General features: G+C 49.5%; 1 protein-coding gene across 1 annotated transcript; it reads left to right on the top strand.

Annotated features, from left to right (window-relative positions):
* Positions 1–2,969: 2,969 nt before the first annotated feature.
* LOC142421158 (keratin, type II cytoskeletal cochleal-like) lies at positions 2,970–6,981 on the top strand. The gene is made up of 9 exons (XM_075525696.1): positions 2,970–3,557; positions 4,332–4,546; positions 4,733–4,793; positions 4,961–5,056; positions 5,231–5,395; positions 5,530–5,655; positions 5,885–6,105; positions 6,407–6,441; positions 6,548–6,981. Exons 1-9 carry the CDS (start codon positions 2,970–2,972, stop codon positions 6,877–6,879), a joined length of 1,839 nt encoding a protein of 612 aa, XP_075381811.1. The 3' UTR covers positions 6,880–6,981.
* Positions 6,982–10,762: the final 3,781 nt, after the last annotated feature.

Below are 10,762 nucleotides of genomic sequence, written 5' to 3'. Positions count from 1 at the left end.
CTGTGCCAAGAGCACTTTGTGGTTTGGCTTGTGGCAAGAATCGGCTGTTTTCGTTCTGACTTTTAAGACTACGTTTCTTCTCAGCTTTAAGATCTGAAACACGGCATTGTAGGCATTGTTGTGAGGAGTCATTGCGACATCCTCCTCTATGCTGCCAGAATGTCTTTGCTGTGCGAGATCCAAAGCTGCAGCCTGGCTTGGTCTCCATCTACGTTTTCTGCAGAGTTTACATTTTGCCCTGTGTTGATGATTTTAGTGTGTACGGTTCCTTGTGTAAGAGATCTGAAGGAACGGCTGGAGCCTAGGCTTGGTATTAATTCTTACCGGGAGGAGGCTGAAGTGACTCCAGGTTTGGTGTAATCTTCACATCTTGTCTGAAGACGTCAGAGTGACTCAATCTGGGCGTCTTATCTGTATGTGCTGGATGTGGTCAGCATCCAGGCATTTGGCTGACTTAACAGATCTTCCCCCTCGTCGTGGAGCTGCCATGTGGGATGTTACAACCAAGTCATGCTGCCTGCCGAGAAAGGCAGCTACCGGGCGTTTGGCAATCTGGAGGGAGGCCATGAGAAGAGATGACCTGTTTTTTCTAACTAAAAACCGAGGTACCCTGCATCTTCCCGGGACTGCACATCATGAGCGAGTGCGCTGGACTGCAGAATGACCTGGAGCACTTACCTCTCCATTTTGGAGGTAACGACCGAGAAATAAGACCCTCTTCATTCAAGCTGCTTTTGAAAGGGAAGGTGTCCTCTCCCTGCTGTAGGGATGGCTGTCCGTTCTCCAGCTGCCACCCGTCACAGAGGGCAGGCCATGCACATCTGGAAAACCCTTGGCCAACTATTACTTGTGTCCCTCAAGGGTAGGATGACCCTTGGCCAACCGTGACTTGAGTCCCTCAAGGGTAGGACAACCCTTGGCCAACCGTGACTTGAGTCCCTCAAGGGTAACGTTCTCCACTCCCCTACGCCCCGTTCTGTGAAGAGTCTGTGGTGTCAAGCAGCCTCTGTCTCGGGCACAGTCAATGGCATTTGTGTTTCTGATTCCTCTGGTGGCTTTTGAAAGTGATTCTCTGGGCTGGTTTTTCAAACGCTGTGAAGTGTCTGTGGCTGAAGGCTGATACCTGGTGACGCTTTCAAACAACATTTAGTTGCACGAGTCTTATGGGCGACCGTGAAAACTCAAACACACATGTATATTCCACTTTGGAAGCTTAAATAGAGTATAATATTGGACTGCTGAAATGCTTAGAAGGCTTTAAAATAGATTTCCCTTGACATTTATTGATGATTTTCAGGGACTAAGCACTAGGAAAATACTGGGTTTTTTTCTTAAATTTCATACATGTAGCGGAAATGTATATTTGATTAATGAGAGCCAGAAGACATCTGCAAGATGATTCTGAAAATTCCTTATGAATGTATATGTTCTTAGATCTTAGATCTTTTGAATGACCTTATATTCATCCTCATTATTGTTTTAACTCTTTTGAAGGGCTGTAATGTGTTTTCTCTCTGTCACTTTTTGATTACTTGTGCTGGCTATTATCTACAGAAAATGTGAAAAGTAATTTTATATTTCACTCATTAACTTAAATATATATTTGATTGATAACATCCAGAAAGATAATACCTTCAGAATGCTTTTTAAATAGTATTTACAGACCTTGGTTCCCTTTTCACCAGCACCTATAATCTAGCTTCTTCAGAACACTGCACCTCAGTATCACTGTATATTTTCTATCATAATCTGGAACCTTATGATTAATTATTTAAAATTTCATTTACATGCAATCCAAAAATGGGTTTCTTTATTTCAGAGACATCCTACAGAATACATTTCTAAAATATATTCCTTTCCCAACAGAATGTTTGAAATCGAGAGGATATACTATGCCTTAGAAGTTGTAACAGCTCCATTCCTCAACATGTTTTTCCACTTCATTTGTTTCATCTTTGGAAAGAACCAGGTAAACCAGAGGTCCGCGACATTCGTCTGAGCAGTAGGAACTCTTCACCACCTTGAATTGTCCATCTGTCATTCCGCTTCTACAGTGCTTGTCTGTCTGTCCCCAGTCATTGTCATCGAAGCAGCTGCCCAACGTGTTCCTTTGTTCCTCCACAGGTCGTCAGTGCCCGTCACCCTCAGAAGAGCGCAGAGAAGGAGCGTGATGATTCAAGTTGTCTTGTTCACTCTGCTCCAGCATCATCCAAGGTCCCAGTTAGTTGTCACAGATTTGGGGAGATACAGTTGGAGGGAATTTAATCCACAGAGAGAAGACACTCCCATTCAAAGTGACACCACGTGCACTCCAAGGAGCTGTAATTCCTTTCTAGCAGAGGAATATGCTGAGTCTCTTCAAACTTTGGTGTCATGAGTTCTTGCTCAAGATTGGGAAACTTCTAAAATGCCAAAGGCCATTTTACATATAAAAAGGGGATTTAGGGTGTGTTTAAGGAATTGTGAAAGCTATAATATAGCTGGGATTTCATCAAAACTTCTCCTACAGTGGAGCTTTGATTAGAAAGATCTATATCTGGAATTATTGGGAACCATTAATGAAGGCTGGAAATCCAATGAGGGGCTGCAAAAAAGTGCATTATCTTAATAGTTGCTTTCCAAGATGTCATAAAGATATGAGAGTCCACTTAGTCACTGAGACCTGTTTCAATGTTCTTGTTCTTTTATTCACTTCAATATTACAGGGTGTGTTTATAGGCAGGCCCAAATATGGTGAAGCTCAACTGAGAATCTGTCAACAACACCATGCTGATGAAAATAATAAATTGGTTTCCACCTTCACACCCATGCTGTCCCAGCCCACCTCCAGGAGTGGATAAAAGGGAGTGCCTGAAGCTGTGGAGCCAGAGAAGACTGTGCGGACTTCTCTCTGCATTCATCCCTCAGCAGCACAGCTCCACTGGTCTTCCTGCTCTTCTTGATCTTGACTCTGCTTGGAAGAAACAGCCATGTCTTGGCAGTCTGCATGCAAAAGCTTTGGAGGCGGGAGTAGAAAGGGCTACAGCTCTTGCTCTGCCATCGGTGGTGGCTTTGGAGGAGGTGGCGGCAGAAGCAGGATCAGTTATGGTTCATACTCCTCATCCAGGGGAGGTGGAGGAGGCAGACATTGTGGAGGGTATACCAGCAGAAGCCTCCATAACATAGGTGGCAGCAGAAGAATTGCCGTGGGTGGATGCTATGGTGGTGGATATGGCGGCAGAATGGGTGGCTTTGGTGGAGGCTATGGAGGAGGAATGGGTGGCTTTGGTGGAGGAATGAGTTGTGGAGGAATGGGTGGCTTTGGTGGAGGAATGGGTGGCTTTGGTGGAGGAATGGGTGGTGGAGGAATGGGTGGCTTTGGTGGAGGAATGGGTGGTGGAGGAATGGGTGGCTTTGGTGGCCCTGGCTTCCCTGGAGGCATCCACCCGGTGCAAGTTGACCAGACTCTCCTGCGGCCGGTCCATGTTGAGATTGACCCCCAAATCCAGCAAGTGAAAAACCAGGAGAAGGAGCAGATCAAGACTCTTAACAATCAGTTTGCCTCTTTCATTGATAAGGTGAGAATTTAGGACCGTATTTGCTTGGAGGTGGGCGTTTTAAACAACTTTCTTGTGGGGCGGAAAGCGAATTTTTTTTCTTACCAACAAGTACTTGTTAAAGTTTGCAAGACTGCTGCCTTGGTAGCAAGTTATTATTAAGATCTTACTAAGCAGCACGGAACAATAGGCAAGGTTTTCATGCTAATAGAAGATTAAAGAGAACATCTGCAGGACATTCTGTAGATTTTCTTGCCTAGTCATCTCTTCAGCCTAATTTCTAGTGATTCAGGGTAAAGTCATCATCCTATATTTAGTTGTCCTAAGAGTTCTTACTACTGTGCTTTTCTTTTTGGTGAAACTTTCTTTTCAAGGAACTGATTCTATAAACTTAAGAGCGTTAAATACCTTTCCAACACTCTTGGATTATTTTAATTTCAATAGAAACCAAAGAAATAGAGTCCCTTGGAAGAGAATTTATGTGCAGATAGATGAAAAAAATAATTCTTTCCTTGACTTCACTACTGAAAAGATGACAGCGATGTCCAAAATTAATGCTATGGAAAATGGGGATGCTGTTTTCTATTGGCAACATCTTTTGTCCCAAAGTAAGAAGTTCAGAATGACTCAAAATTTCATAACGCTTATCATGCAGTTTAGGAGCTTGGATGATTGCATGAGCCATAATTGGGGATTTGGGAAATGATTCCCTTGGCCTCCCAAATAAGCAGGAGGTTTGCGTAGTGTGATGTCTCCCCGGGTGAGTATCTCACACACCCCTTGGTGGGCTTTCAGGTCCGCTTCCTGGAGCAACAGAACAAGGTCCTCTCCACCAAATGGGAGCTCCTCCAACAGCAAGGGCCTTCGGGGCCAAGGAAGAACCTTGATGTCATCTTTGAAAATTACATCCAGAACCTGAGGAGGAGGCTAGATTCTCTCCTGGGACAGAGGGGACAGCTGGAGTCAGAGCTGCAGAACATGCGGCAATACGTTGAGGAGTACAAAACCAAGTAAGTGCAGGGACAGACGGAGGAAGAAGGGAGCAGCCAGACGGGAGAGCTAAGACAGCTTGGAGATTTCCAGACCGTCTTGCCTCTGCAGAAATGGGACTGAGGTTGCCATGGAGGGAAGGGGGGTTCCACTCCTTGACTGATGAGCAGTCCAAGAGACTCACCTTGTCTTGTCCCCTTCAACAGGTACGAAGAAGAAATCAACAGGCGGACCGCTGCTGAGAACGAGTTTGTGGTGCTCAAGAAGGTGAGTCACAGAGGCACCAGGAGAGAGGGGGTGTGGGGGGACAGGCTGCAAAGACATTGGAAGGAGGCAGCACCAAGACGGGCAGCTGCCAACAGGAGGCATTGGCTGCCAACAGCTCTTGGGGGACAGGATGAAGCTGTTGTCTATGTGTGTGATCTTTCCTTTAGGATGTGGACTGTGCCTACATGACTAAAGTAGAGTTGGAAGCCAAGGTGGGAGCTCTGACTGATGAAATCAACTTCCTGAGGTGCATCTACGAGGAGGTAAGAGCTCTGCCTTCCCCTGGGCTGGCTGGACTTGCAACGAGGCGTGCGGTGGCCAAAGACACCGAGGCTGGGCTGGGTGCCCATGCGGACTTGGTCCGGAGAGGCTGCCTGGGGCTGCTGCTCTTTTCTCCCCTCCGCAGATGGTCAGGCTAACTCAGGTCTTGGTTGCAGGAACTGGCTCAGATGCAGACAATCAGCCGGGACCTGTCCGTGGTGGTGTCTATGGACAACAGCCGGCACCTGGATCTGGACAGCATCATCGAGGAGGTCAGGCGTCAGTATGAGCAGATTGCCCAGAACAGCCGGGCTGAAGCTGAGGCTTGGTACCAGAGCCGGGTGAGTTGGGAAGCAGTCAAGGCACCCGGCACAGGCTCTGCTGCTGGCTGCCTCCCTTGACACAGAGCAAGGGAATTGCCCGAGTTCTTGGTAGCTTCTGTCACTGACGGGTTGCTTTGTCTCCGTGCCGTCAGTACGAAGAGCTGCAGAACACTGCTGGAAGGCATGGCGACAGCCTCCGCAACACCAAGATAGAGATCCAAGAGCTGACCAGGAACGTCCAGAGGCTGCGGGCTGAGATTGAGAACGTGAAGAAGCAGGTGGGGCCTCCTCAGCATCTCGTTGCGTGATGGCATCAGGCTGGGTCGTGACTGAGCTGGGTCCCGTGCTAAGGGTAGTGCGAGGGAAACGTAGCCATTGAAATTCAGGTCCTGTGGAGGAGGTTGCTGGGTCCTGCCTATTTTCCACCCAGTTTGTGCTCTGAGGGCTGCTCCAGTGGAGCGTGTGCAGCAGGGAACTAAGAAAGTGCTTTTCTCTTTTCTTCCTCAGAACCAGCAGCTGCAGGCAGCTATTGCTGAGGCCGAGGAACGGGGTGAGATGGCCCTCAAGGATGCCAGGAGGAAACTGGAAGAGCTGGAATGTGCCCTGAGCAAAGACAAGGAGGAGCTGGCTCGCTTGCTGAAGGAGTACCAGGAGCTGCTGAACATCAAGATTGCCCTGGATGTTGAGATTGCCATGTACAGGAAGCTGCTGGAGGGAGAGGAGAACAGGTACCTCTCTTTCTATGTACCTATTTCACTACATTCTTGACAGATTATACTATGTGTGGGTAAAATCTTTGCATGCACTCTAAAGATAAATTTTGTATCACTCATGCTGCAATTTTTCACCTTAAGTAAGTTTTCCATATTTCTTATAAGAATGTTAAGTTCAAGGTTGTTCATTTGTTTTAAAGAACAATTCAGAAACTGAGAAAGAATAGGGAATATGTATCTTGTAAAAAAAGGGAAATTGTCAGCTGAAGAAATGTGCACTTCCCATCGGATTAACTGGTCCCGTTTTCCCTCACAGGCTGTGCAACGACGGCATGTCCAACGTCAATGTCTGTAAGTATCCGCATTTGTCTCCTCGTGAAGTAGTAGCAGACCGTGTCTTTTTGGAGATACAGCCTGCCTGCGGACAACGTGTATGTAACCTGTGCTTCTCTTCCAGCTGTGGTAGGCAGGACCACCATCGCTGGAGGCAGAGGAGGCATGGGCGGAGGCTTCGGAGGCGGCAGCGGCATGGGAGGAGGCTTCGGAGGCGGCAGCGGCATGGGCGGAGGAATGGGAGGAGGCGTATGCGGAGTAGGAGGAAGCTTTGGAGGTGGAAGCATGGGCGGCAGCTGTGGAATGGGAGGAGGAATGTACGGCGGTGGCTTCTCTTCTGGAAGCGGAAGGATTTGCGTCCCTGGAGGTGGCAGCTTCAGCTCTGGTGGGGGATCGTCCTCCGTACGGAGATGTGTCACGACCACCTCCGTCAAATCTTCAGGAGTGAGATTCTGAGCCCCAAAGCCCGATTGAAACAGGAAAGAATCCCCTCCTATCTTCTCCCGGCAGCAGCCCAGCCTCCTTAAATCCAGCTCTGGTGTCCTGCAATGAAATGAACTGTGTCCCTCCTGGCCCACCACGTACCGGCTCGTCTGCCTGGCTCTGTCCCATCAAGGGAGTCTCGTGGCAACGCCACATCCCGTTAGCAGCCCTGGCGAGCTGCTCGTTAGCCCCAAGCCCAGTGACGAAATAACCATCTGAGCAAAGAAAAGCCTCACCTGTGGACACCCAGCACGGAGAGCTGATTTACAGGAGGGAAACGCTCTGCCTTTCTTGCTGGGTTGTACATTTCTGGCTGCCTCGTGGCAAACGTGTATAAAACCCCTCTTTCTTCTTCTGTCCTCATGTCCCTTCCTCGATGGCCGTATCCCTGGGGTGCTTCTGCATGCAGTACATCCTGCTGCTTCCATTCACTAGCCTTTGGGGTCAGGGCAGATGTGGGGCAAGCAGGACTAGACCCTTGGCACAGCTGGGAGGCAGCATCTTCTTGGCCGGTGGCCAGAAGGATTAATCGCCCCAGGGCGGAGCACCTGGCCAGCTTTGCTCACCTGGTAGCCCCAGGCGTGCTGTAAGCTGGAGCTCTCTGGAGCCATGGCTTCCAGTGCCACTTGTCCTTGCTCTCCGTGACACCCGGTAACACCGCAGGCACACGTGGACTTCTTCTAAGGAGAGCAAAGCTTGCTCTTCAGTGCCAGGCCCCCTGTGACATGGAACAAGATGTACTGTCCCCACCTCCCTTCCTCTTCTGTTTGTGGTATGTCCTGCTTCCTCGGGATGTTGCCATTCTCAATAAATTGCAGAGAACATTCATGACGTCTTTGTGTCATTGCTTTGGAACCCCCTTCTAGGCAAGGTGGTTTTAGCTGTTGGGAAGCAACTTGGTGGGCAGGTGTGGGTCGTTCTTCTGTTCACTGTGTTGTGACTGTGCTTTGAGGGAACTGAATGGGTGTGCGGATGGAGCTAGGGACACGCGCAAGCGTGGGTGATGCCTCTTGGCTCTTATCAGTCATTGCAGAGCCTGAAAGCACAAGCCCAGCCTTAGAATTTGGGGTTCTGGGTGCTCTGTTCACACAGCGTGCAGTAAATGTGCACAGGCAGGAGCACTGGGAACCCAAACTGGAGGAATTCAGGGGGCTGATAAATTTTTGTGCAGGTCCTGATGTAGCCCCATTCTTGGAATCATGTATAGTCATTTCGACAGCACATGTCTTCATTTGTTGTGTCTTGAAACCTCCAGCACAGAGGGGTTCAGCACCGCCCCAATCAATGAGGAGGCTACAGCTACCCCGTGCCAATATTTAGGGCTCAGCCTTTATGCAAACTAGGGCCCTCAGTGCCCCATTGCTCATGTCACATCTTACCAGAGTGCTCTGGTAACGTACAAATTGCAGCTGCTCTAGGAAAGAGTTTTTATTAATCTCTCTCTTGGATTTCAGATTTTTAGGGCAGGAAGAAGCTGTGTACAGGGTATGCTGAAATCACAGACAGAAAGTGATGGGATTTGTGCAGGAATGCTGCCAGTGCATAGTAGCGAAACCAGTGGAGACCCAAACACGTTGATTGATGATGGGAATCGGCAGTGGCAGGGAGGGAGCAGACATCAGATCAGTCTGCAGTTGTCAGTTCATCTGAGTTTCCTGCCTTGGAGTGGACTTTACTATGTGGTAGGGGAGGGTGGCAATGGTAGGAGTCTTGTGGGGAGTGGTGGGAGGGTAGGTTCACACCTGCCTTTAAGAATAGATATGGACGCTGGCCAAGCACCTACCCTCTGGTCTACCAGGAGGCTGTGGCCTGGCAGGCTGTGCAACTCAGCACCCTACGAGCACCACGACTGCTTGAGAACCACGTCCTCCCCTTCATTGACCGGCAGTGGGAACACAAAGGGCCGGGAAGGCACGATTCATCCCAAACCCGTGGGCTCAGGTACCCATCAGCTCCCTTGAAAAGTCGCACAAGATCCCCCACTGTCTCCTCTTTACAGTGAGAGCAAGTGGGAGAGATTTGGTCTAGCTCAAGGAGGGGCTAGGGGAGAAGAATGTTGGTGTGCTTGATCTGAGCTTCAGTTCCTCCACCACAGGAAGAGATCAAAGAGACAGAAACCGCTTTCAGCAGTGGCTCAGGAGTCCCACAACAACCTGCTGTGAGCTGCCAGTGTCCCCGTAGCAGGTCAGGAAGCTGCAGACCTAGGAAGAGGTCCAGGCAAGGCAGTGGGGATGGTTACAGGGCCCTTGGGAGAGGGACTTCCACACCCTTTGAAGCCCAGCAGAAGTGTGCTAGAGCTGGGGAAGGTGGCTGGGTTTGGCCCAAACAGAAGATGAGCAGAAGGCAATGCCTCTGAGAAGCTGGGGCTGTGCCAAGAGCACTTTGTGGTTTGGCTTGTGGCAAGAATCGGCTGTTTTCGTTCTGACTTTTAAGACTACGTTTCTTCTCAGCTTTAAGATCTGAAACACGGCATTGTAGGCATTGTTGTGAGGAGTCATTGCGACATCCTCCTCTCTGCTGCCAGAATGTCTTTGCTGTGCGAGATCCAAAGCTGCAGCCTGGCTTGGTCTCCATCTACGTTTTCTGCAGAGTTTACATTTTGCCCTGTGTTGATGATTTTGCTGTGCACAGCTCCTTGCGTAAGAGATCTGAAGGAACGGCTGGAGCCTAGGCTTGGTATTAATTCTTACCGGGAGGAGGCTGAAGTGACTCCAGGTTTGGCGTAATCTTCACATCTTGTCTGAAGACGTCAGAGTGACTCAATCTGGGCGTCTTATCTGTATGTGCTGGATGTGGTCAGCATCCAGGCATTTGGCTGACTTAACAGATCTTCCCCCTCGTCGTGGAGCTGCCATGTGGGATGTTACAACCAAGTCATGCTGCCTGCCGAGAAAGGCAGCTACCGGGCGTTTGGCAATCTGGAGGGAGGCCATGAGAAGAGATGACCTGTTTTCTCTAACTAAAAACCGAGCTACCCTGCACCTTCCCGGGACTGCACATCATGAGCGAGTGCGCTGGACTGCAGAATGACCTGGAGCACTTACCTCTCCATTTTGGAGGTAACGACCGAGAAATAAGACCCTCTTCATTCAAGCTGCTTTTGAAAGGGAAGGTGTCCTCTCCCTGCTGTAGGGATGGCTGTCCGTTCTCCAGCTGCCACCCGTCACAGAGGGCAGGCCATGCACATCTGGAAAACCCTTGGCCAACTGTGACTTGAGTCCCTCAAGGGTAGGATGACCCTTGGCCAACTGTGACTTGAGTGCCTCAAGGGTAGGACAACCCTTGGCCAACCGTGACTCGAGTCCCTCAAGGGTAGGACAACCCTTGGCCAACCGTTACTTGAGTGCCTCAAGGGTAGGACAACCCTTGGCCAACCGTGACTCGAGTCCCTCAAGGGTAGGACAACCCTTGGCCCACCGTGACTTGAGTCCCTCAAGGGTAGGACAACCCTTGGCCAACCGTGACTTGAGTCCCTCAAGGGCAGGACAACCCTTGGCCAACCGTGACTTGAGTCCCTCAAGGGTAACGTTCTCCACTCCCCTACGCCCCGTTCTGTGAAGAGTCTGTGGTGTCAAGCAGCCTCTGTCTCGGGCACAGTCAATGGCATTTGTGTTTCTGATTCCTCTGGTGGCTTTTGAAAGTGATTCTCTGGGCTGGTTTTTCAAACGCTGTGAAGTGTCTGTGGCTGAAGGCTGATACCTGGTGACGCTTTCAAACAACATTTAGTTGCACAAGTCTTATGGGCGACCGTGAAAACTCAAACACACATGTATATTCCACTTTGGAAGCTTAAATAGAGTATAATATTGGACTGCTGAAATGCTTAGAAGGCTTTAAAATAGATTTCCCTTGACAT

This window comes from Mycteria americana, chromosome 26 (assembly GCF_035582795.1).
Source record: "Mycteria americana isolate JAX WOST 10 ecotype Jacksonville Zoo and Gardens chromosome 26, USCA_MyAme_1.0, whole genome shotgun sequence".
NCBI lineage: Eukaryota > Metazoa > Chordata > Aves > Ciconiiformes > Ciconiidae > Mycteria > Mycteria americana.
This window is presented reverse-complemented; position numbering and strand designations above follow the sequence as displayed.